This window comes from Phaenicophaeus curvirostris, chromosome 19, assembly GCF_032191515.1.
Source record: "Phaenicophaeus curvirostris isolate KB17595 chromosome 19, BPBGC_Pcur_1.0, whole genome shotgun sequence".
NCBI lineage: Eukaryota > Metazoa > Chordata > Aves > Cuculiformes > Cuculidae > Phaenicophaeus > Phaenicophaeus curvirostris.
This window is the reverse complement of record NC_091410.1, coordinates 4,885,291-4,911,705: the sequence shown is the minus strand read 5'-3', so window position 1 is coordinate 4,911,705 and position 26,415 is coordinate 4,885,291. Positions and strand designations below refer to the sequence as shown.

The 26,415-nt window shown below is 47.0% G+C and overlaps 1 protein-coding gene across 2 annotated transcripts in view; it reads left to right on the top strand.

Annotated features, from left to right (window-relative positions):
• DNAH9 (dynein axonemal heavy chain 9) overlaps window positions 1-26,415 on the top strand; it is a 177,235-nt gene that overhangs the window by 31,926 nt on the left and 118,894 nt on the right. For both annotated transcript variants that reach the window (XM_069872298.1, XM_069872299.1), the window contains 14 exons: window positions 25-264; window positions 1,353-1,513; window positions 2,610-2,766; window positions 3,616-3,720; window positions 7,839-7,996; window positions 8,301-8,439; window positions 9,619-9,906; window positions 10,372-10,582; window positions 13,370-13,497; window positions 13,952-14,060; window positions 14,837-14,984; window positions 16,888-17,062; window positions 22,208-22,381; window positions 23,778-23,985. In XM_069872298.1, coding sequence (XP_069728399.1) covers window positions 25-264; window positions 1,353-1,513; window positions 2,610-2,766; window positions 3,616-3,720; window positions 7,839-7,996; window positions 8,301-8,439; window positions 9,619-9,906; window positions 10,372-10,582; window positions 13,370-13,497; window positions 13,952-14,060; window positions 14,837-14,984; window positions 16,888-17,062; window positions 22,208-22,381; window positions 23,778-23,985 — 2,401 coding nt within the window. The remainder of the gene's footprint in view (window positions 1-24; window positions 265-1,352; window positions 1,514-2,609; window positions 2,767-3,615; window positions 3,721-7,838; window positions 7,997-8,300; window positions 8,440-9,618; window positions 9,907-10,371; window positions 10,583-13,369; window positions 13,498-13,951; window positions 14,061-14,836; window positions 14,985-16,887; window positions 17,063-22,207; window positions 22,382-23,777; window positions 23,986-26,415) is intronic.

Sequence of the window (26,415 nt, the reverse complement as noted above, 5' to 3'; positions counted from 1 at the left end):
TACTGAGCCAGCCTCTTTCCCTAGGTGGCTCTTACCTGCACCCAGATCTGGTGGACAACTGAGGTTGGGATTGCCTTTGCCAGGATGAAGGAAGGCTACGAGAATGCAATGAAGGACTATCACAAGAAGCAAGTGACGCAGCTCAACACCCTCGTTACCATGCTGCTTGGGCAGCTCTCCAAGGGTAACAGGCAGAAAATTATGACCATTTGCACCATCGATGTGCACGCTCGGGATGTGGTGGCAAAGATGATAGCACAGAAGGTTTGTGTTCACACTTTGGCACCGTCCTGTGTTGGTTATCAGAGTGGGGTTTCAGGAGTGGTAGGGCAACCACAGGCCATTCAGACCACTGCCTGTCTCAGTAGGAGACACATGACTAGATTCACTGCCACAATGATTGTGGTAAGGAGGCAGGAAGCCCCCATGAACCTGCAGTCCTGTTCTGTATCATGGCCTTGCAGCACCAAGGGGCTTGTTTTACTACACCAGTAGCGAGAGCGTGGCTCTGTCTCCTGTTGCTGAGACAATGTGTTGCTGGATCATGGTGGAGTGTTGGGAGGCTGCTGCATGTAGACTCAGTTATGACTTTAGAAAGTAAAGAAAGCATTCAGGCCATTTTTTATTTTTTTTATTTTTATTGTTTTTATAGCATCCTTGATCTGATGTGGGGCCACAGGGACTCCTTCAGGACTCCCTTGTCTTGCACACCCCTCCTATGCCATTTCCCTGCCCTAGGTACTGTGTCCAAGCATCCAGCCTTGGGTAGGAAGGTGCCCTGAGTCTGCTGGGTTGTGGCTCCACCCTCATCTATGTTCTCTCTGAGACAGACAAGCTGCTCTCAGGGTTTCTGTCTTCAAGGCTCAGCTGGACTTGGTGATGTCTTGGTCCAGTTTATGGTGAAGTAGTCCCTCTTCTGACCCTGCCTGCTGGTTGTGCAGAGAGTGCTGGCCATGGTTGTTCTTGTCCCCATGTTCCCAGCCTGTTTCCCTGGTGCTGTCTGTGGTCCCTCTTCTGCCTGGACAGCCTCTGCTTCTTCTCTCACTCTGTTTGCATTCCAAGAGCCTCTTCAAACCTTGCTGCTTTCTAAATCTCCTCTTCAGGAGTCCTTTTGTGCTGCTCTTTCTCTTGGGCATTCACTTCTTCCTCTCCCACCAATGTGGTTACTAATTTGGTTCCTAGCCTCTACTGATGGGAGATGAAGAGGTGCCATTTCTCACCACAGCTGCCTTCACTATGAGAACCAGTCCATCCCCAGTGAAAACTTCATTGCAGTTACTATTTTGGCACCTGAGTTGCGTGTGCCTGGCATTCCTAGCCTTCCCGTGATGGTGCTTATGGGTGCGTTGCAGGTGGACAATGCCCAGGCATTCATTTGGCTGTCACAGCTCCGGCACAGATGGTCGGACGAGGAACGGCACTGCTTTGCTGACATCTGTGATGCCCAGTTCCTGTACTCCTACGAATATCTTGGCAACACCCCTCGGCTTGTGATCACTCCACTGACTGACAGGTAAGTCTCCAGGAAATACCATCATAGCTGGGCTTTCCCATGCAGTTGGAGAAAGAACTGCCAACTAAAGATGGATTTAGTTTGGACACGTGCATCCCTTTTGTTCCTCTTCCATGTCCCAGCAATCCGGTGGCAAAGGGCTAACTCTGACCTGGTTTGTGGGATGCTGGTACCCTCTTGTACCTTAGATCCTAGGGTGGGATTCAGCTCACAGAATAAGATGCTCACTTGTGAGTATCTCCCTGTGTGTAAGATGTCCACACCCCATACAGCTGGTGAGTTTAGAAAGCTTTCATCCTATTCTGAAGTAAACATCTACTGCTTGGTTCATTTGTCTCAATGGAGTCACATAGGATGTCTTGAGACACCCTAGGTGTAGTCCCACCTGGCTTCCAGCTGCCAGTCCAGATGTGCACAAGTCTGTTTCGGATCCCATGTCATGCATTTCCAACTTATGTGACGTTTCAGTGGCCAGGAGCATCTCAGAAGGCTTTAGTCGCTTGTGTTAGTCCTCTGAACCAAGCCCCCATGCATTATCAGCTTCTCTTGGCTGTATCGACTACAGCTCTGTGGTTTATACAGGCAATACAGACACCCACATGTGGGCATCTCCCTGGTGTCCTCCAGCAGCACGATGGATAAGCTTTGGGGCTTGCTCTAGTGTTGAGTGGGATCATTTATAGGCCACATGAGCAGGTTTCTGTCAGTGATGGGGAATGGGATGCTTTGGGCCGAAGAGCATGGGGAAACAAGAGGAAGGTCTTTGAGAAAAGCTGACTTTTTCTTGTACTGTGTGGGACTTGGCCAATATCAATGAGTGGTATGAGGATCCAAAGAAAGTACAGCCTGGACATGAAGAGGTTGGGCAGACTTTGGCAGAAGATGAGTGTCTCTTGGAGAAAACAGAGCTGGGTAGAGGTGGTAATTAATGCCTAGGAGGACTTTAAGCTTAGATGGGCACTCTGCTTATGTACAGCTTTTCAGAAGAAAATCTCTTAAGTGCATTGCTTTAGAGTGATTTCTCTGCAGCCCAACAGTGACCTGTTGGACAAAGTCTCACTTTCTTTCCTTTTCCCTTCATCATTTGCTGTGAAAGATGTTACATCACCCTGACCCAGTCACTGCACCTGACCATGAGTGGAGCACCTGCGGGCCCTGCAGGCACTGGCAAGACGGAGACTACAAAAGATCTGGGGCGAGCCCTCGGCATCATGGTGTATGTGTTTAACTGCTCTGAGCAGATGGACTACAAGGTACGGCTCCCACTGCAGCCACAGCATTGTCATGGGGCTTGGGATGCTCAGGGCCTGATGAACCTTGAAGCATGAGAGTAATCCAGTTGATATCACTTAAATCCATCACCACTTCTCAAATCCCTCCTATGTTCCTTTCTACTGAATACCCTTTTCTCCTTCTCTATTGTCTCTTCTAAGACTTTCACAAGGTTCTTCAGGGGGCAGACACCCAAGCTGTCTTTTCTGCCTTGTTATGCCTTTCCCTTCGTTCTGGACTGAGATTCCATATCAAACGCTTCAACAATTTTGCGCTGTTGAGTTCAGACCAAAGCTGTGCAGGTGTTTCAGCCCTAGTCGTTTCTTCTTGATGTGCTCGCAGGCTGGCAGGTCCTGGCACGGAAAAGGACCTTTCCTGGTTTTCTCAGGATCCTCTCCAAGAGTAAGGCCAAAACGTGCTGTGCCTTCAGCTGCTGCAGAGTGCTGAATTGTTAGCTTGAGTTTTGCTTTCTGGCATGGTACAGTGGTTTCGGTCACCTAGGATCATATTTTATTCAGCTTATGGGCTCTCCCAGGAAGCGAGGCCATCGGTAATTCAGCACAGGTGACCTTTTAATGAAACCAGAGCACAGACACATCAAGAAAGAGCAATTAGCAAATCAAGTGGCAAACTGTGCAGATCTATAAATATTATAATTGAGTTGTGCCTGCTGTTTCCATGCACTTTTCTAAATACGCACAATAGACTTCAAATTGCTATAAATAAACAGGCTGGGAAATAAAATCCTTTCTTTTTTTTTTATTTTTTTTTTTTTGATGGAGTTGGTTCCACTTGTCATTTCACTCTTGTAATTTTTGGTTTTCTTTCAGTCTTGTGGGAATATCTACAAAGGCCTTTCCCAGACGGGAGCCTGGGGCTGTTTTGATGAATTTAACAGGATCTCGGTTGAGGTTCTTTCTGTGGTTGCTGTACAGGTAAGTGCAGAAACGCTGGTAAACGAATACAAACAAGGCAGAGCCATGCTGCAGCCTTTGGAGCGAGGGTAAATAGGGAAAGTGCCTGTTGCTGATTTCAATTCCGTGTGTAGGAAGGTGAGGGACTATATCCCAAGATTAATGACACAAATACCACAGCACCAGCAGAATGTAGTGGTTATGTGCTGCAAACACTTTTGTCACATTTTTTCTTCCCCCAGTTGCAGCATTTGTCTTGAGGCAGTTCTTTATATATAATGTTTTCCCACATCTGTATGTGCTGTGACTCTGTGCCTGTTCCTCCTGAGGAAGAACCTCCTGTCATTAATGTGCTGTGAGATAATTACAGCTCATCATTTTAGGGAAGAGAGCTGCCTTGACTTATGGCTACTCAGTCTGCCGTGTGGGAAATGATTTTAGAATCATGGAATTGTTTGGTTGCTCGACCTTTGAGATCAAGTCCAACATACCTGTACCCTACTAAACCAGATCCCTGAGCAACTTGTCTACTCATATTTTAAATACATCCAGGGATGGGGACTCAATCACCTCCTTGGCTTGCCAATTCCAGTGCTGGAGAAAACTTTCAGTGAAGAAATTTTCCTGATGTCTACCCTGAACCTCCTCTGGCACAATATGAGGCCTCTCGTCCTATCACCTGTCACTTGGGAGAAGACACCAACACTCACCTCACTACAACCTCCTTTTGGGGAGTTGTAGATAGTGGTAGGGTCTCCCCTCAGCCTCCTTTTCTCTGAGCTAAACAATCCCAGTTCCCTGGGCTGCTCCTTATAAGACTTGCATTCTAGCCCCTTCACAGCTCTGTTCCCCTTCTCTGGACATGCTCAGTGTCTTTCTTGTAGTGAGGGACCCAAAACTGAACACAGATTTGAGGTACAGCTTCATCATGCTGAGTACAGGGATGCAGTCACTTCCCTGCTCCTGCTGGCCGTGCTGTTTCTGATACAGGCCAAGATCCATGGAGATGGCATCTAATTTTCATGGAGAAGGGCGGTGTTTGGGGCAGATCCTTGGCCTGCTGGACTTCTGGAGGTTACCTATTACCTCTAGCCAGTCACAGCTTCTGTGTCATATTCAACAAACAGGAATACATTCAAGATGAATTTTCTTGACGCCTACATGTCACCTAGACTGAGCAGTCACCTTTCCTTCCTTCTGTTTTCATATGGACATAGGTTTAATTTCAGTGTCTGTAGTGAGTGCTCTGTGAAATGGCTTTTGTAAGAGTATCCAGGCTAAGTCATGTTACTTCTAGGAGGGTTGTGTGCAGCCCCATGGGTGCAGTTCCTGACAGCCGCTCTCACCTGGGTGACTACTGGAGACTAGAACCCACAGCAGACCTGCAGCCCTTACTGATGTGCTTGCCTAGCACACCCTGATACCACGAGGTTACAGCTAGGAGACAGCTATTTGAGCTGTGCCTGGCTATGCATAGGCTTTTTCCCTGTGGAATGATTTCCTGCCTCCTTCTTAGTTTAACAGTTTAGTGCATTTTACTGATGAGTCCTGTGTGAAGCATAGCAGCCCTCAGAGAGGGGCTGGAGGCTGCTCTCCCCAGCATGCTAGAGGGTCCTGTTCCCTTGTGCTTCTATGTAATCATACAATAGTTTGGGTTCGAAGGAACCTTAAAGATCATCTAGTTCAAACCCCCCTGCCATGGGCAGGGACATCCCACTAGATCAGGCTGCACAAGGCCCATCCAACCTGGCCATGAACACCTCCAGGGATGGGGCAGCCACGACTTCCCTTGGCAACCTGTTCCAGTGTCTCACCACTCTCATGGTGAAGAAATTCTTCCTAATGTCTAATCTAAATCTGCCCCTCTCCAGTTTATACCCGTTCCCCCTCATCCTATCACCACAAGCCTTTATGAATAGTCCCCCTCCAGCTTTCTTGTAAGCTCCTTTCAGGTACTGGGAGGTTGCCATAAGGTCTCCTTGGAGCCTTCTCTTCTCCAGGCTGAACAACCCCAACTCTCTCAGCCTGTCCTCATATGGGAGTTGCTCCAACCCTCTGATCATCTTTGTAGCCTCCTCTGGACCCGTTCCAACAGCTCCATATCCTTCTTCTGTTGAGGGTTCCAGACCTGGACACAGTACTCCAGATGAGGTTTGACAAGAGAGGAATAGAGCTGCAGAATCACCTCCCTCAACCTGCTGGCACTTTGCCTTCTCCTTCCCTTCTTCTCAGTGGAAGTATTTTACACAGGTGAAAAGATTGTGGCAGGAGAGGCGCTCTGTGCCCTGCTCATGCCTGCCCAGTGGTGGTGAAGAGGCACCCCAGGTAACCACCATGGGTGTGAATCCCCTCTGACAAGGGCTGCAATCTGTGGCATTCCAAGATAACCAGACAGCAGGATGAGAGCAGGCTCTGCTACCTCTTGGCCCTTGGTTTGAAGGAGAGCTGTGTCTCGATGCTGTTCAGATCCTAAATCACATTGGTGTCCTCTGAAAATGCCAAGTAAATCCAGCTACCAAGTGAGTTTGGGCAGAGGATGGGTGCTCAGCTGCACTGTCCAGGCAGCTCTGACATGGGTAGAACTGAAAGTTTTAAGCCTTGGGCAAATTCAATGCTGAAATCTGAGCTGTCAAAGTATCTGAGTTCTTCTGGAGCCAAATGTCAGCTGAGTGTAGGTATTATAGAATCTTGATGTCTGACTGAGGAGCTGAGTCTTCCTAGATTCCCTTTTGGACTCAGTATTGCAAAAAAGAGATTGGAGCCCAGAAGTTGCTACACTTCTGTAAATGTTTCGGTCAAAGACGCTGTCCTGAACCCCTCCATGAACTCCTCACTCTTTTCATCTCTCTTTCACTTGTAATTGACACCTTACGTGATGTCCCAAAGAAGCCCCAGGCAGGTACAGAAGTTTATGTATCATTCCCTCTCAATTTCTCTTCTGTCAGGTTCTAGTTTAAAGTTGTCATTGAAAAAGATTCTTTGAGGATCTTAAAATAAAAAGGGAAGCTTAACAAAAGAAGCCCAGATATGACTCAACTGCTAATGATTCCCTTGCTCCTGGCTGGAGTGCGGCATCTGAAGCAAGCAGCACGGCTGTCATTCCATCATCGCGTCTCCTGGCTGCTATTAGGAGTGTAACCATGGTAATGTTTAATTGGCTGTCTTAGTCATGCAGCTAATGTCGATATGGTTCCTTACAAAGGAAAATTCGATTAATTGCTTAACTTTCGGATGGCAAACAGCAGTAAGGTTAGAGTAGGGAATGTCGAGAGGGTTCTCCCTCGCTGAGGTGCTGTTAGCAGAAAGGTGATCTGGCTTTAATAAACTCGCTCTATTTGGAAGGTGGGGGGAATGAGAAGAACAAAGCTGTGATCAGGCAAATACAAAAGACAATATAATATTAGTGAAGGTGGCAGAGGAATTCTTACAGCTTCTGCCTTATGGTTTTGGTTTTAAATTAATCATCTAATGTCCCAAAATATTTAAAAGCAATATCAAATGATCGGTTTGCAATTAAGCCGTGGCTGAATTTATGGGGAAATGGTGCTCCTCTTCTGGGCCTGATGAAGGAGCAGAGCAGGCACATGAGGGTTTGGGGCTGTGTTGAAGAGCAGTGGTGTATAGAGAGAGGTAAAGATGGGTGAAGGGAATCAGGGGCCCATCCTTTGTCCAGCTCTTGGGGCTGTGTTTGGGTGTTGGCCCTGCACCTCGTCTCACACATCTGGCCTCCTGTGGAAACAGATGGCTTAGCCATTGTTGGTGTTTTTCCTGTAAGGTATGCTAAGCAAAAAGCCAAGGTGAGATGCAGGCAGCTTTGGGGGCATTCCTTGCTCTGAGCTGAGCTGCTCTTCCTGACATGTCTATCAGCGCCTTATGGCACCAAGGTATCATTTCCTACAACTCCTTTGCACTTTGACTGACCCGTCTCTTCAGCTCCCTGTTCTGCTTTGTCAGACTTTGATTGTGATGAGATGTTGATATCGCCACACAGATTTACTCCAAACAGCATATAAAGCTTTACATGGTCAGCAAAAAAACAAACCAGTGACAATCCCCATTTGTCATGGGAAGGCAGCGCTGTTGTCTCAAGTGTTTTTCATACCCAAACACCGATTCTATAATACTGCCTTGGTTCCTAGGTAAAGAGTGTGCAGGATGCAATACGTGAGAAGAAGACATCCTTTGATTTTCTTGGAGAACACATTAACTTAGTACCCACTGTAGGCATATTCATCACTATGAACCCTGGTTATGCAGGACGAACCGAGCTCCCTGAGAACTTAAAAGCTCTCTTCAGGTAAGTTCAAGTCAAGGTTTATGACCTGTATTATAAGACTGACAAAATGTCTTTTGGAACATCCAGGCTTGACTTAGTTTCTTTGGGGAATCCATTTGCGTTGGTGAACACAGGTAGTTTCAGTCTTGCACAGCAAGCCTGGATCTGAGAATGCCCAGGCAGGGCAAAGGAACCTTGCAATGGGAGAGACAGTGTGTGACCTGGCTCAGAGAAGACCTGGAAGATAAATGTGCAAATCCACTGTCCTTAAGACTTGTAGTCAAGAAATACTTGTTCTGTGATCTTTTCTTATCTGTCTTTTTAGGCCATGCGCGATGGTTGTGCCGGACTTTGAACTGATCTGTGAAATTATGTTGGTGGCTGAGGGATTCATCGAGGCCCGGGTGTTGGCCAGGAAGTTCATTACCCTGTACCAGCTTTGCAAAGAGCTCCTGTCCAAGCAGGTGAGCCCACTCTGTGGCTGGATGGTATAATGAAGCTTCTTGATCTCCAAAATCAGCAGGAACATGGTGCTGTGCTCCTCAGCTCCGTGGCTGAGGCGTCAAACATTTTCTTCAACAACTGCATTTGCATTAGCTGTTGGGAGAAGAGGTTTGTGATAATCCGAGCAATGAAATGTGGAAACTGCTTTACTGGAGGATTTGCAGAGACAAAAAGCACTTGACCAGCTGCATTAATGGGAGACACTTTTCAGTGGGCATGTTTGGGGCAGTATTCAGAGACCCTTTGCTTTCAAGACTTTTAGTTCCTAAAGATTCTCCTGCCTGCAAGGATTTTATGATGTCTATTCCTCTCCGACTTCAGTCTAACAGTTCCCTATATTGTCAGGTGTTGACCATGTAAGGTCAGTGCAAAGCTCAACTTAATCAGTTCGCTTACTTCACATCATCTGCATAAATCAAAACTGTCTCCAGAGAAGGATTGAATCAGGACTCCAGATAGAAGAGCTGATATTGGCTGTGCCAGCATGAGAGAAGGTGGGAGACACCTTCAGAAAGAAACTTTGTGCTGTGTCGTGGAGGTCTTGGTGTAAGCTGTGGCCTCCCACAGAAAGCTGTTGGGCTGTGTTCCAGAGGGTCTTAACAGATATATAAAGAGTTGCTTGTTGGCTTGAGAATTCCTCCCATGCCTTTTTGTGGTCCTTTTTCAACAATGTCCTTAATGGACCCTGCTTGGTGGACTGGGACAAAACATGCCTGATGGGTAGGATGGAGAAATTCCGGTATTTGGGGCCTCATAATGGGCTAAAAAACTTCCACCTTGGTAATTCCTGCAGATCCAGGGTCTGGCTGGCCATGCTTTAGCTACTTTATGATTTAGATGAAACAAATAGCTTAGGTCCCCAGAGTGCAAGTCCTACCTCTGTCTTACTGAAACTCTGAGCCCATGTGATGGTATGAACAACTGAATTATTTGACTCTTTGATGCTGTCCCTGATGGGAATCTCTCCTACTGAAATGGAAGTCAAGCTGGTAGAGGTCTCTACCAATATAACAGATTTGGATGCAAATAACAGATTTGGATGCATTTCCATTGCTGACTTGTCTGGCAGTGTGGAGCTGCCTCTGTGTGGTGTCTGTTTAAGCATAAACTAATCCCTCCTATTTTTTTTTCCCTTATAGGATCACTATGACTGGGGCTTGCGTGCTATCAAGTCAGTGCTAGTTGTGGCTGGCTCTCTCAAGCGAGGAGACCCAGAGCGACCTGAAGACCAGGTTCTGATGCGCTCGCTTCGTGACTTCAACATCCCCAAGATTGTGACTGATGATGTGCCAGTGTTTATGGGGCTGATAGGGGATCTTTTCCCTGCACTGGATGTGCCTCGGAAGTGTGACCTGAATTTTGAGTCATTTGTGAGGCAGGCCGTGCTGGACCTCCAGCTGCAGGCTGAGGACAACTTTGTTCTCAAAGTAAGACCAAGTGCTTTTCTGCTGTACCTACGTTGCCATCAGATCAATCAGGTTTTCTCAACCATCTTTGCTTCTACAATAAGAGGGCTCTGCACGGTATTCTCCCTGCTTGCAGATCTTGATGGAGGAGTCGGCTGTGCTAGGTCTGATGAAGTTGCACCTGCCCCTAAAGTCAGCCCTGGCTCAGTCTCTGGCTTTACGAAGGCGCCAGCTTTTGTAGGCTCATGATAGTGTGGCCCCTGGAGAGCCGAGCATTGTTGGCTGATGGCTGTCAGGTGTAAATCATGCTGGAGGTTTGTCTGCGGGCTAAGGATTTCACCCATCATTGAACGGAGTGGTTAGACCAATGTCAAATCATTTGTGTTTCTGGGTCGCATCTTTCTAAAGAGGCCAGGTCAGAGCTAGTTTGTAGATCTGAACATCAGTTTGGCATCTTTGTCTCAGATTTAGGAGTGTCTTTCTCAGGTGGTGCAGTTGGAGGAGCTGCTGACAGTTCGACACTCTGTCTTCGTGGTGGGAAATGCAGGCACGGGCAAGTCTCAGGTGTTGAGATCCCTGAACAAGACTTACCAGATAATGAAGCGACGTCCTGTCTGGACAGACCTCAACCCCAAGGCAGTCACCAACGATGAGCTTTTTGGCATCATTAACCCAGCAACAAGAGAATGGAAAGATGGTAAGTGTCTTTTCATGCCTATATCTGTAGATAAAGAAGGATATTGTTCATGAACTTTGAGCAGCAGCAGATGATTGGTTCTTTTGTACAGGTCTGAAAGCCCAGGCGCTTGTCTGCTGCTCACAGCCACATGAGAATTTGTTTTTGAAAGGGTACATAGGATGTTTTTGCTTTTTAATCTTCAGGTGGGAAGTATAGAATCATAGAATGGTTTGGGTTGGAAGGGACCTTAATGCCCATCCAGTTCCAATATCCTACCATGGGCAGGGACACCTCCCACTGGATCAGGTTGCTCAAAGCCCCATCCAGCCAGTCCTTGAACACCTTCAGGGATGGGACGGATACAACTTGGGCAACCTGGGCTAGGGCCTCACCACCCTCATTGTGAAGAATTTCTTCCTACTGTCTAATCTAAATTTTTCCCCTTCCAGTTTAAAGCCCTTGAGAATGGCATAAACCCGCTTTATTCTAGTACCATAAGAATAATTATCACATCCATTAACAGCAACACTTACCAGTTCCTAAACAGGACAGGCAGTTTTTGGTGGTTGGCTGGACTAGTGATGGATGAGAGTTCCCTCCAGCCCTATGGTGTGCACTAGGGCCCCCCAAAATGTGCCATCCTCAGGTTTCCATAGCTGGTAGGAAGCAGCAGCCTTAAAGTGGTCTTTTCCCACTTAATTTTGCTGCCTTGTCTCTGTAATGCACTACCATTTGCCAATCTGTTGATCCTGATTGCTCCTGAGGAAAATAGCATTTAAAGCTTGCTGAAAGATTACAGAAATGCGGAGTGAAAATGTTTGGTTGTGACTAATACGTAAAGACAGCTTTGATTTACGTGTGTGGCTGGTTAGGGAGATGTGGGGGAGGCAAGGGAAGATGTTGTCATAAATCATCCTCGGCCACACGTCTGCCAGGAAATGAGCTGCCACCCACCTCCCTGGCCCCTGCCACGGACCCCTCCTCTCACCCCCTGCTTTGTTCCAGTGTCAGGGTTAACTTCTTTTCAGTTGTAATTAGGGAACCTGAATCAAAGTGACAGAGGGAAGGGCAGGATAGATCCTGAACTTTGCAGACTGGCTGCAGCAGTGACTGCAGGGGGATGTTTTATGGGTGGTTGTCCAGTGTTTTCTAGCCTGTAACTTTTCAAAGGAGCTTTGGGACTCTTGTGAGGTTTCAAGGCAGATATTTTCTGCCTTAACCATTCCTGAAAGTTTGTTTTCTTGCTGTCAAAGACCAGCAAGGCAATCCTCACCACAGCCTAACACAAGATGACGTGTTCCCTTACAGATCCCCTTCTGTTCCCCTTTCCATTTTTCATCCTGTAGATCCTTTCCTTATCAGGAGTTGAAAAGTTTATACATGTTAGGTGGTAAAAGGTCCCACAAGAGAATCCTAGAAACGTTCATTCTAGAACCAAGTTCTTTAAATCCCAAGACCACTCTGTGGTGTGGATGCACAAGGCTAGGGAAGAGGCACTTTTCTCTCCCTGCCTGTTGTGCATGAGGGAAACACTGATGCTCTGAGACAGTAGCTCTTTCTGATACTAATGATGTTGGAGTAGTTTCCAAGGCATGTGAGGAGCCAATTCAAGGCAGAACCAGTGAAGTGTTACGTTTTTTGGACCCAGTCTCAGAATTGGGTACCTGCTTCAGGTGAGCTGTTCTGCATTTGTTGTGCACAATCTTTGTCTTGGGTCATATAATGCCACTAGCTGTTCCTGACCTGCATTGCAAAGAAATACCTTGTCCTTAAGGGAACAAAAAACCAAGTAAGTGTGTAACAATTCACCAGAAGAGCAGCGCTTTTTTTAACGCTTGCCTGATGTTTTTTCATGAAGACCAGCATCTCCCTAGGTATTTTCAGGTATAGAGGAGGGCGATGGTTTTGTGGAGTTTCCATTTGCTCTGCAATACTGCTGCTCTATTCCCAGCCTTCCTGCTCTTCTTAACATTCATTATTTACTCCCCTCGAGACACTGTATCCTCTCTGTCTCCTTGATTTTACTGACATTTTGTTCTGTCATTCAATGTCATTCTGTGCTTGTTCTCCCCTCAATCTCACTAAAGCCGTGACCCCATATTTAATGCACCTTGATTTCCCTGATACACTTCGAGCCACAAAAAACCCATTTATAATAATTTCTAAGGTGTATTTGGAAGGTTTTCTCTGCATTGTGTAATTCATGCTGTGTTTTGCCTTTGAGTATCTGTTCTTCTCTTTTCTTATCCCTTATGATTCTTGATGGGAATGAAGCTGTATAGATCTGCAGTCATTTTCAGTGGTGGTAACTGATAATGGCTTTTGTCTTCAAAGCGAGCGAGAGCTGTGTTTTTATGTAGTGATATTTAGGTATGGATGCACAGAGTTTTAAATACTTAAGAGGAATTAGCCTACAGAAAAGCTGGGGAGGGGCTCTTGATCAGGAAGTGTAGGGATAGGATGAGGGGGAATGGTTTTAAGCTGAAAGAGGAGAGATTGAGGTAAGATCTTAAGAAGAAATGTTTTCCTCTGGCCCATGTTGCCCAGAGCAGTGGTGGCTGCCCCATCCCTGGAGGTGTTCAAGGCCAGGTTGGATGGGGCTTCGAGTGACCTGATCCAGTGGGAGGTGTCCCTGCCCATGGCAGGGGGTGGAACTGGATGGTCTTTAAGGTCCCTTCCAACCCAGCCCATTCCATGATTCTGTGAAAGCATTAATTAAGATAACTTCTAGGAAATTTCTGGACAAAACAGTTACGGGAGGTAGCAACTTCAGTGTTTATCCACATATTCTTGTCATCCTCCCAGGACTGTTTTCATCAATCATGCGAGAGCTGGCCAACATCACACATGATGGTCCCAAGTGGATGGTACTAGATGGAGATATTGATCCAATGTGGATTGAGTCTCTGAATACCGTGATGGATGATAATAAGGTAATGAATATAAGTTAAAACAGGTATTCTTTGACAGCATGGCATGATTCATCCTAGGGGAAATGCAGATGCTGAAATAACACATCCTAGAATAATGCAATTGTGTTTCTTCAGATATAACAAACAATATTGCATAAAGAAAATGATATGTGAGGGAAATAGCTCAGAGCATGTTCTCACTGGTATTTCACTTTCCTGGGGAGTTGGGCTTGTGAGTAACTGAAGATGTCACACCTCTGGGGCCTTTAAAACTAGTGGGGTCATAATCCCACACCTTTCTCCCCACCCCAAGGGAATGATGTATGTTCTGTGTTCTGGAGCCTTCTACTGCCTGCTAGAAGTCAGCTGCTTTGCCTTGAGCAACTGAGCTGACAGCAAGCAAGCTTTTCAGTGCAGAATGCTGAATGCTTTTCATACCTGTATCCAAGGAAGATATTTGTCTGTCTGTTTGCAGGTGCTGACCCTAGCAAGCAATGAGAGAATCCCTCTGAACCCAACAATGCGGCTGGTCTTTGAGATCAGCCACCTACGCACAGCCACCCCGGCGACCGTGTCCAGAGCGGGTGAGTCCTCATATGAGCTTCACACTGGGATTTTGCGTGCACCGAGTAAGATTTAATGCCATTAACAGGTCTTTTGTCACCAACTTTGTTCCTGTTGAAAGTACTTAGCCTGGGGGTCACAGCTGCCTTTGGTGGACTGGTTAGGTTCTTGAAACTTAGGCAAACTGAAGATCCTGACTCCAAATTTATATGTGGGGCTGTCATCGTCTTGGAGATTCACCCAGAGCTTCCTGACTGTTAAGAGATGATCGTGGCTTCAGCGTTGCTGAGAGTGCTTCTGGTGTATGAAGCCTTGTATAGCCTTGATGTCCCTATCCCAAATAGCTCCTGACCTTCTGGAGAAGTGCATGAAGAACCATAGAATGGTTTGGGTTGGAAGGGACCTTAAGCCCATTCAGGCAGGGACACCTTCCGCTGGATGAGGTTGCTCAAAGCCTCATCCAACCTGGTCTTGGAGAAGGGATAGGAGAAAGGAATGAAGTTGTCCCCTAGTTTTACACATGATAAAATGTGGTTGAGCAATACCATGACTTGGATCAGACCACTGTATGAATGTGGGGCAGCATGATGAGAGGTGTCCTGGTTTCCTGAGTGAAGTTTCTTCACTGTTAATGTTTCTGTTCCGCAGTGGGGCAAAAGGAGGGTGTAGGTAATGGACAACGCAGGTGTATTTGACAGGGTATTAGTTGTGAAAATAACTGAGAAATTCTGCTGGAAGAAGGAAATAGCCTCTGCTGTGTCCTTACCATATGTTCTTTCTTATCCTGGGCCTAAAGGGATCCTGTACATCAACTCATCAGATCTGGGCTGGAATGCCCCGGTGAGCAGTTGGATTGACAAGCGAGAAATCCAGTCTGAAAGAGCCAACCTGACCATTTTGTTTGATAAGTACCTGCCGATTTGCCTGGACAACCTCAGAACAAGGTACCAGCTGAACAGTGATTGCATCTCCACTGATGAGGTCTGGGAGGGACACTTGCTGCTTTCCAGACCAGCTGTGCTGTGGTTGTGCTGCACATGGCATGGGTGGCTGGTTTCATCCCTGCCCCTGAGAGCCCTGAGCATCATCAGCTTAAGCTCAGACAAGAAATGGGATGAAGTAGGGGAGCTGACATTCCTATCCATCCTTTGTTGATCAGATCTGATTTTGGTTTGATTGTTTCTGTACTTCTTGCACGAGTTCTGCATTGGAAAGTGAGTCAAGGAGTTCCTTAAGAGAATGATTTTCAGTCGGCCTAGACCTGAGTCCACTCCACAGGTTATTTTTCAGTAGAGCAGATTTCAGACCACTGATGAAGGAAAGATTTCAAAATGCAGCATGGAAGGTGGAGAGAGAAGACCCTCTTTCTTTCTCTCCTCACTTCTTTTCCTCAATGATGACAAGGAAACTGGTGTTTGTAGGAGAGGGTGAGATTGCTGTGCAGGCGGTTCTCACTTGAGTTTCTTTCCTGATGTGTTTGAACAAAATGAAGTCAGTCTGTGTGGGCATCCAGCCTGGATGTATTTCATGGTTGGACACCAGCCCTAGTAATATGAAGAACTTGGATATTTGGAAGGGCCCTGGAGCTTCTTGGATTAGGTTAGCTTCAAAGTGGTGCCCCCACAGGAGTCTTGTGGTTCTTTCTTATCATCAGGGGACCACAAGAAAACTGGGGAGGGACTTTTAACAAGGGCATGTAGCGATTGGATGAGGGGGAATGGATTTAAATTGGAAGGGGGAAGATTTAGATTATACGTTAGGAAGAAATTCTTCACAATGAGGGTGGTGAGGCCTTGACACAGGTTGCCCAGAGAATTCGTGGATCCCTGGAGGTGTTGAAGGCCAGGCTGGATGGGGCTTTGAGCAACCTTATCCAGTGGGAGGTGTCCCTGCCCAAGGCAGGGGTTGGAACTGGGTGGGCTTTGAGGTCCCTTCCAATCCAAACTGTTCTATGATTCTGTGATCATGGGAGACAACACTATTATTCGTACTGTGGTGAGGACTGGCCAAAGTAGAGTCCCAGCATACATAAGTAAGGAAGGTTCTCCATCTTTTGGTTGCTTCCAATAGCTGCATCTTGATTTAAAATAAATAAATGAATAAATCAGTGTACTACTCAGCATGAAAGCTGTCAGCCACAATGGATGTGTAAGAAGGGGCTGAATTAATGAAAGCAGTGGTCTTTGGAAGCAGGAGGTAGGCACATCACTAGGGAGCTGCTCCCTGAGGGACCAAGCCATTTAGAGCTGTTGGCAGCAAGTCCATCGAACGTTTCCCACTCTGTTTGCTGAACATTGTGTCAGACTGTGAAATCCACGGGATTAGCTGTAGGCAGCCCTGAGCTGAGTATTTTGGTAGCTTGCTTAATTCAGAAATTGTAGAACCAACCTTTCAAATAGCTATAATTACTTTATGGAGGACTTCAGTGTTGCTACAATATTCGCTTGGAATTCTGTAAGTGTAGCTTAAATGAATGTAAAATGGCAAGATGAAAGGGTTTATTTTATTACTCCTCTATTTGACCGCTTTTGAACTCATCTTGTTCACAGGAAATCATTGCCTTTAGTAAGTCTTCCATTTTACTTCTTTCAAGAGAATCAAAGTTTTAAAAAGCTTGAAACTTCTGATTACTGTTATTACTTGTGTATGTGCCGGTGCCAGTAGGTCCGAGGGAGAGAATGGGTGTTCTCTCTTTATTGCTGTACCAGGGAACAAGGCACAGGCTGCTGACAAGTAAAATGCTAATATTCTGAAAAAAAACATATCTGGGCTTGTATTCCTGGGTTGGGAGTGATGATGTTGCTGGACCCAATTATACTTCCCATGCTTTCAATTTCCATTCCTTAGATTTAAGAAGATTATTCCCATTCCTGAGCAAAGCATGGTTCAGATGTTGTGCTACCTCCTTGAATGCCTCCTGACAAAGGAGAACACACCTCCAGACTGTCCTAAGGAGCTTTATGAACTTTACTTTGTCTTTGCTGCTGTCTGGGCCTTTGGTGGATCAATGTTTCAGGACCAGGTAAGAAGGCAGAAAATGCTTCAACATCTTCTGCACAGGCTTGTTTTTTACTGTTTCCTTTTTTTTATACTTCCCAAAATGTATGTTGACCTCATGAAGTTCTATAAGACCAAGTGCAAGATCCTGCACCTGGGTCAGGACAATCCCAAGCACAAATACAGGCTGGGCAGACAATGGATTGAGAGCAGCCCTGAAGAGAAGGACTTAGGGGTGCTGGTGGATGAGAAGCTCAATATGAGCCAGTAATGGGTGCTTCCAGCCCAAAAAGCCAAACAAGAGGAGAATGGCTGAGGGGTCAAGTGATAAAGGCGGAGGGATGTTTGCTTATGCAGACACATTTCACTGGGGAGAAGCACTAGGTTAATTTTTAGAGGCTTGTGGGTGTGCATAATGTGATCAAATTAAGACTGATTTATGAGATGATTATATCAGTGGAGCAGTCCTTCAACCATCTGACTATGCAGGTAGATGATGCGCTGCAGAACGCAAACCAGCCAGTGCTTTGTCACCACTGACTTTTCTTAAATGTAGATGGATGTCAAGCGTTGGCTACGCTCCATTTCTGATGGAAGTACAGAAGAAAGAGGGGTACAGGATGATCTTAAGGGATTATATGCTTCCACTTAAGTGGAAGTAGATGGAGGCTTTGCTCTTTGGAATCATCTTTGCTGCGGTAATGCTGTTGAGGTTGAGATTGGTGGTTATGGGTTGAGGGGTCTCTAGCATGAGTGGCTGGGCTCGGTCAAGCAGTTGGTGGATGGATGTCTACACCCAACCAAGACTGTCGTGCTGGAAGGCAAAATCTAGAGGCCTCTCAGACCAGGAGGACTAATCAGGTCATGGATCACTAGTGTTGTCTCTGACATTCAAAGTACATTCATGTCTGAGAGGCAGAGAAAGGCAGTGAACTACTCTCCATGCTGCTTCCCACAGTACATCACTCTGATGGATTAATTGCAGCTGCCAGCCTCTGGATCCATCAGCTTGCATTAGACAAGGTGGGTGCTATCTCTTGCATAGTGATATTACTATCAGACTGGTTTTCTCAAGGTCAGCATTTGATACTGCACATATTCATCCCCTCAGGTCCTGGCCCTTAAAATATGGGAAAAGCACGGGCGTTTTGAGGGGATTAAATGCACGGACTTCAATCTGATGGATCAAAGACATTTTATTGAGTTAGCTGTTTCTTTATATACCCTTTTTAGTTACATAACTGGGTGCCCACGAGGGTATCTACAGTGAATTATTGGCTAAAGGTAGCTGTCCATAAAGCTATTACTGACGTATTGTTGGCTAAACTACTGCGCATGCTACGAAATCCAAGTTACACTAAAATTAACTCTTCCATTGTTTTCCTTTCAGTTGGTACTTGTTCCCACCAAACTAGCTCCTGTATTCCTTTTAGCTGGCCTTTGTTTATCAGAAGGCTGTCTTTTCTTCTCACCAAACTGGCCTTTGTTTTTCTTTCAGTTCTCTGTTTCAAGGCTGTGTTAGAATTGCTCGGTATCAATCAGTCCCACAGCATCCAGGCCTTCTTTTCTGTAAAATGTCTCCACAGTGTTTCCAGCTGGGCTGAAACACAACTGCATTGGGGGAGCTGTAGCATGTGAACAACAGGGATCTTGGGAAGTATCTTCTTCAGGCTTGCCTGGAGGAGGCAGGGGTGTGTTGCTGCCTCCATGTTCCCCAATGTCATGTACCCAAGAAAGGAGGAATGGACATTTCCTTCTACCCCAGTGCCTGCTCTGTCCCATTTCCTGGCCACATGGCTTAGCTCGGCACAGCAGGGCTGTCTCTTTCTTCCCAAAGTAATTGGAAAAGCTGTGGCTGCTTTATAACTTCCAACTGTTAACAGTGATAGGACAAGAAGGCAGCAGGCTGCGTGTCAGAGCCCTGCTGACATTGGGGCAACCCTTGGCTCTGGTCCACAGTTTTGTGCCCATGCCAGCAGGATGGCTTTCCACCCTCTTGTTGGCATTGCTGTTTCCAGATTGATGTCTGTACAAGCTGGATGTTTTTATTGTTACTGGTTTAGGGGCTGGCAGAAGAAATCTGAGGCACTTGTAGACAGGTCTAAGAGCATGTGTAGCACCTGAAGGCCTAGATTTTCAGTACTGAGGTTTCAGCAAGTGGCACAAGGACCTCTGTAAGTAACACAAACCCTGTGGGTGGAAGTACATGGAGCACTTGCTGGAGCTTCTTCATAGAATCATACTGGTTCTGCCCAGTCCTTCTCAATGGACTGCATCTCCTGGTCACAGGATACCTTGTCTTCTGATCTAAAGCATGTTGTGCTGATGTGTGGGTCTGCCCAGTGACAGGACACTGCTTGTCAAGGGTTCAGAGATCCATGTGGTCTCCAATGCTCTTAAATCAAGCTTTGTGTTGTCTATAGTGTGCTGGAGGTCCCTCCGTGGACTTGACACCAGAGGCGCTTCTCTAGCTCGGTTGGAGGCATTGCTGTTCTCAGAGGCTGCTCAAATGCTTGCTGAGTTCTCCAGGTTTTTTACATGTGCCTCAGTGCTAGACCAACATCTGCTGGACCTTTCACATAGTGAAGTTCCATGGAGCAGATGCTTCAGAAAGTGATAAACAACACAGCTCAGCTTAGTGCTCACTTGCTGCCACCATGCCTTGTGGCCGTTGAATGACCTGTGCAAGACCAGCTTTTTTAGTCCTTGTGGGGGATTTAACATTTCCACTGTGCCAGCTGGGAAATACTCAGCCTTGGTGTTGTCAGTGTAGGACGACTGAAAAAAAACCAAAACCCACAATAAAGGCTGGGAAGCACTGCTCGTCCTTGCTTCAGCTGTAGAAGCTGCTGTCTAATTATAGGAGCTTATAGCTCCACGAGCAAGTCAGCTGGAGTGCGGTCGCGCGGCAGATGGACACTGCGTTCCCTGTGCTGTCGCAGAGTCAGTTCCTGGCGTCGCAGGCTTTGCCTGCTGTCTGCCTGGCTTCCCAGGGAGTGGTGGTCTGGATGCAGGAGGCTTTTGCCAGGCTGCTGTGCAGGTTGCAGGAGGAGCTGCACTGTGCAGGCATGGCAGCCCTCGGAGAGGGTTGACTTTGGGGCCAGACTGCATCACCACTTGTGATGTTCTGTAAATATCAGAGCCGAGAGTGCAAGGGTAGAGCAGCCCGAGCGAGGGGAGGCCTGATGAAAAGTGATCCAATATAAAATCTGTTTATTGCTCCCCGTTGAAGGTGCCCTTCATGCTGACCTTTTGTTGCCAAAATGTCAGGAGGAACTGCTTGGAAGGCTTCTCACTACCCTGTGCCTCTTGGTGGGGAGTGGGGCCCCTGTATAAAAACAGGTGATAGGTTTGCTATTTCCAGGCTCTGAAATTAGCAGAAATCCGTATGTTTTTTTTATTAAGGAAGCAGTTTGATTTCGACACCGTTCTGGCACTACAGACAGGACTGGAGCATCTCAACTGCTGGGATAGGGAGGGCAGGCAGTCCATCACAATGCAGCTGCAGGCAGTTTGTCTGCGTGGGGGTAAGGACGCCCTTGTGAGAAAGCTTTTAGTGGTGGTGCACGTCCTTCTCTGCTACAGGGAACTCCGCTGCCATTGCCAAGGAGTTATAGCAACAGGAGAATGGAGAATTACAGTTATTCTGCCTCTCTGAATAGCATGAGACTGCAAAATCTTGGATACTAATAATGTGCTTTTCAAATCCTCTGGTCTTTAGATGGTTGGTGACTTTATAGAGGACATGGTTCTGTTTCAGAGCCAGATTTTCTGGACAAGGCTCAACAGTCTATGGGCAAAGTGCTGGTGGTCCTGCCTGGGCTTCTTCCCTGGGAAAGCCCATCAAATTGCTATGGGGAGGAAAGACCCACAGATGCCTCAGGAAGAAACTGCTGTTAGAACAGGCTAAGTTATGCAGCCTGTATTTCACAGACATCTTTTTAATAGCACTTTTCCCCTTCTTCCCCCACCTAGAAGGCTGTAGTCCCCACTGTTCAGAGGGAGAGACTGGCCCAGTGTCATACAGGAGACCTGAGACAGGGCAGGGGTCTAAGCGCATTTTGCAAGTCCTGACCCAGCGTCAAAAGCAAAACTGGCACCCCTGGCTCTTGAAAACCTCCATATGCTCCAAAATCTTCGTGCATAGCGTGGAGAGAATCCAAGGGCTGGAGCATCTGCCCTGTGAGGGTAGGCTGAGAGAGCTGGTTTTGTTCAGCCTGGAAAAGAGGAGACTCCAGGGAGACTTTAGAGCAGCTTCCAGTTCTGAAAGGGGCTCCAGGAAAGCTGGGAAGGGGCTCTTGACCGGGGATTTCAGGGATAGAGCGAAAGGGGATGGTTTTCAGCTGAAAGAGGGGAGATTGACATAAGATCTTCGGAAGAAATGTTTTCTTGTGAGGGTGATGAAGCCCTGACCCAGGCTGCCCAGAGAAGTGGTGGCTGCCCCATCCCTGGAGGTGTTCAAGGCCAGGTTGGATGGGCTTTGGGCAGCCTGATCCAGTGGGAGGTGTCCCTGCCCATGGCAGGGGGGTTGGATCTGAATGATCTTTAAGGTCCCTTCCAACCCAAACTATTCTATGATTCTGTGAAAGACAAGAACTTGGGTACTTCCAGGGCAGTAGAGCAGTGCAGGAATGCAGCAGAGCCAAAGGAGCATGATCCCTCTCTGGTGCTTTGGTACACTGGTATCTGCAATCCTGCTTCTCCTACGTAGTGTGATTTGAAAAGAGGCCAGAAGACAAGTAAGTATTAAGAGCCATGTGATTTATGAGAAAAGGCTTTAGTATGCATGCTTTGACTAACCACGACCACAGATGTAGACGGATGTTGTGTCCTTGTCTGTTGGAAAAAGTAGGCACTACGAATCAATCAAGCAGTCTGTTTAGTCATAGGCACGTATTTTTCTTTTCCAAATTGATCCATCTATCTAACCTCAGACATACCAAGAGTGATCAACGCAGACGATGAATTATTTAGGTGAATAAATAGGAGTGATGAGAAGAAATGAAGAAAATGAAAAATTGGGCTTAATAATAGGAAAAAAGGATAGGATCGTTACACTGTGGAATATATTTTAAGGACCAGTCCCACTCTGGTGGACTGGGATAGATAACAATCTCCGTCACTAATTACTCTCTCCAGATTAGCATATTTTCTCCACTTTGTCTTGCAGCTTGTGGACTACAGAGCAGAGTTCAGCAAGTGGTGGGTGGCAGAATTCAAGACTATCAAGTTTCCCTCTCAGGGCACTGTCTTTGACTATTACATTGATCCAGAAACGAAGAAGTTTGAGCCTTGGTCTAAACTTATTCCTCAGTTTGAATTTGATCCAGAAATGCCATTACAGGTACGTGAACCTTGCATGCTTTTTGTCTGGGAGGGATATGTGCATTTTAATGACTGTATGTCAGCATTTCAATTAAATTGCAATAAAAGTCAAGCACTTCATTATAAGGACGGCATCCTTTATGAGGTACAATTAAATGACGCATCTTTATTTACTGTACTTTGACTGTGAAGACACATCCTCCATCCGTCTTCCAAAAATGAGTGATGTACATGAGGGGCAGGCTCAGAGCCACCCCAGTGACCCAGGGTGTGCCCTGGGTGCAGGACAGGAGGTGTGTGATGAGGGGAACCTTTGGCCGAGGAGAGCAGCCTGCAGCATGTAAGACAATATATAGAATCATTAGGATTGGAAAAGACCTCTAAGATCCATCCACCTGTCCACCTGTCAGCCCAACACCACCATGCCTACTAAACCATGTCCCAAGGTAGCACATCTACACATTTTAAGACATTCCACCACTGCCCTGGGCAGCCTCTTCCAATGCTTCACTGCTCTTCCAGTAAAGAAGTTTCTCCTAATATCCAGTTTAAAGTTCCCCTGGTGCAACGTGAGGCCATTTCCTCTTGTCTATCACTACCAGCACCCATTCACCACAACCTGCTTTCATGGAGCTGCAGCGAGAGATGAGGGCTCCCCTCAGCCTCTTCTTCTCCAGAATAAACAGCCCTGGTTCCTTCAGCCACTTCTGTTACCCCTGGGCTCCAGACCCTTCACCAGCTCTGATCCCCTTTTCTGTAGTGAGGGGCTCAAAAGTGAACCCAGCGTGCAAGGTGTGGCCTCACCTGTGCTGAGTACAGGGGGACGATCCCTTCCCTGGTCCTGCCGGCCACCCCATGGCTGATCCAAGCCAGGATGCTGCTGGCCTTCTTGGCCACCTGGGCCACTGCTGCCTCATGTTCAGCCACTATCGACCAGCACGCGTGGGTCTTTTTCTGCCAGGCAACTTTACAGCCACTTTTCCCCAGTGTATTGACAATGCCTGGGAGATGCCGTGTTGTCATCCTGTGCCTGGTTGAAAATAGAGATCTGTTTATGATTCAGACAAAAAAAGGGCTTTCTGTGGGTAGTGAATTGCATTTGCTAGCCATACTTGTCTTTCCTTTTTAAAGTACGACAGTGAGCAGGTGATGTGTAAAAATTATTGCCATTTTAGCAAAATGTGCTTTTGTGGGAGACCCAGATGCTACTTCCAACATCCAGCTGTCAGGGTTTCATCTGTATGGAGTTTTATTTTAATGGCTGGTGGCCACGTATCATTCCCTTCCTGGAGCAATCTAGAAACTTGGGTCACTTCACTTATTCCTGGCTCTCCCAGTTTTCCTTCTCCCCAGAACGTCGCTGTGGGATTGTGGCAAGGATGGGGACTCTCACCTGCTTCTTGTGCCCCTCTCAGGCTTGCCTGGTGCCCACCACTGAGACGGTCCGTGTGCGGTACTTCATGGACAGGCTCCTGGAGCGCCAGCGCCCAGTGATGCTGGTGGGTAATGCCGGCACGGGGAAGTCTGTACTGGTGGGGGACAAACTCTCCTCGCTGGACATGGATGCTTATGTGGTGAAGAAGGTCCCGTTTAACTACTACACCACCTCTGCCATTTTGCAAGGTAAGGCAAAGGCTGAGTCACAGGACTTCTCCCTGGCAGGATACTGAATTCCCAGGGCATCCAGCAGAGTTTGGAGCAGGGTGTGCACTGTGGTGCTGAGGGAAAGACCTACAGGAAAGCTGCCTGTGTTGTTTGTGGGCACTGGGCTGACATCTACAGACCCTCAAGCCCCACTGTGAAACCTGTGACTCGGCAGACCCTTGGTTTTGTGGAAGATGACCATTTCCAGTGTGAGGATTTGAATCTGAAGCCCACAGCTATGTTTCAGGGCTGTGCCAAAGCACGTGCTTATATCTGTTTTGTACAGCACACAGCTCATACTTAACTGAGGTGTGGGCTTGAATCTAAGCCCATGCTGAAGAGGATGGGTTTCTTGGCTAGGATCCAAACTGTCGTCAGGGTGCAGTGGTGGGAATTGCATCCTAATTAGCAGTGGAGATGGTGCTAATGGGTATTGCAGGCTATAAGCCAGGGCTGCTAGTTCCTGATGGTGTCCTCTGCATCTTGCCACAGTCCAATGTGTTCCCAGGGAGCAGGTCCCACATCCCCCACCTCTGCAGCGGCACAAGGCCTGGGGGACCCAGAGCCCCAAAGAATCACTGGCTCTGGGGAAGTCCATAAGAAATCACTAATAAAGATTTTGACACATCAGTGAAAAATGAAGTTTGAGATAAAGATAAGATCGGTTTTGCTGCGTAATCTCTTCAGAGATGGAGAGAGGTGGAAGTTCTTGAGAAGGAGCTCATTTTGGAATGGTGTTTTCATTTTGAGTTGACCTAAAAAGAGATGAAATAATTTTTTACCTCTATTTTTTAAACAGGAATGAAACAACCTGGTTTGGTTTGAGTTGAATAGCAGCTGTGGGACACCATGAAAAAAAAATGCTTCCTTAGTGTAGCCTAGTTTGACCCAAACTTCCTGAAATCCTTTACTCCCCAGCCCTATATGGCACTATGAACTGTGAGGCATCGGTGAGACCAAGGCCAGACCTTCACTGCCTGGGTTGTTCCTGGCCAAGGGGTGCTAAGTGGGGACATGCTCACAGCCCAGATCAGTGCCCAAGGTGGTGAGCATCTTGGGCTTCATCATTGCTTTGCCAGGCTCCCAACACCACAAGAAAGGTGTTGGAGTTTAAAATTGCCCTCTGGGACAGATCTGCTTGCAGAGAGCCAACAGCGCATTCTCAGCCCATGCTGTGTAACCTGAGGCCGTGTCATGGGGCCACATCAGCTTTCTGGGGCAGTTCTGAATGGTTTGTGCTCATGCTGGAGCCTCCTAGGCTCTCCTGGCTGTGCTCATCAGCCTTGCGGGATGGTGCCTGTGTGAATGCAAATCATTACATGTCCTTCGAAAAAAAATAGGTGATATCTCACCTTTTGGCCAGTCTTGCAACCCTAAGTGGTGTGATGGTTAGAGCCCCCCTGTTTCCCCTCTGAGGTGCCCCTTTTCCTTTTCTCTGCATGCGAGATCTCTGTAAAAAGCTGTTGAGATGGTAAATGGGCTGAGCAGTCTGTCTGACCACCCAGCTGCCTGGTTGGGGGAATGGGCACTCATTTGTCTCCATCTGGATGGGCGAGTGTGTGCACGTGGTAGATTTACACCCGCAGACCTGGCAGCGCATCCCGATTTACTCTGGCTGTGAGCTATGAGCTGAGACAGCGACTCTTCCTCTGCGGAGAGGAACAAGTCATCTTGTGTGGGGATGAAGATGTGGCTGTGAGATTTGCATTGGGAAGCATGATTTATACTGCTTGGCCTGGTTCCCTACTGTTCATTTTTTAGAGTTAATTTGTCCCTTTTTGTGTAGTTTGTCAGTTGGCCACTTTTTCTTTCCCCAGCAGGCACCTCTTTAAATTTGTAAAACATGGATACAAAGCAGTTTTTGATTTTTTTATTTCTTTTTGTCGCTTAAAAAAGAGTCTAACCTGTAGTTTCTTAGACAAATTGCCTGTTGGTGCAGAGATTTGTAAGGTGCAGACCACGTACCTCTTAGGGGAAGCACAGATACGTGGTTCAAACCATCCTTGCAGGCCCTGTGGCTTAATGAAGTGCCATGTGCATAGGGGTTAAAAGGAGCCAAACACTCTCTCTGATCAAGCCTGGGCCTGATTTAGGGATTTAATTTGGTGTATTGTGACTGAAAATCACTTCTGTGGCATTTGTTACTCTCAGCCTGTTACTCTGGACCCCTGATCTGCTGCTCTCTGCTTCCTGCTCTCCTGGACCTAGAATCATAGAGTCATTAAAGTTAGAAAAGACCTCTAAGATCATCCAGTCCAACTGTCAGTCCAACACTCCTATGCCTACTAACCCATGTCCCTAGGCAGCACATCTGCATGTTTTAACCCCTCCACCGCTGCCCTGGGCAGCCTCTTCCAATGCTTCACCACTTTTGCAGTAAAAAAATTTTTCCTAATATCCACTCTAAAC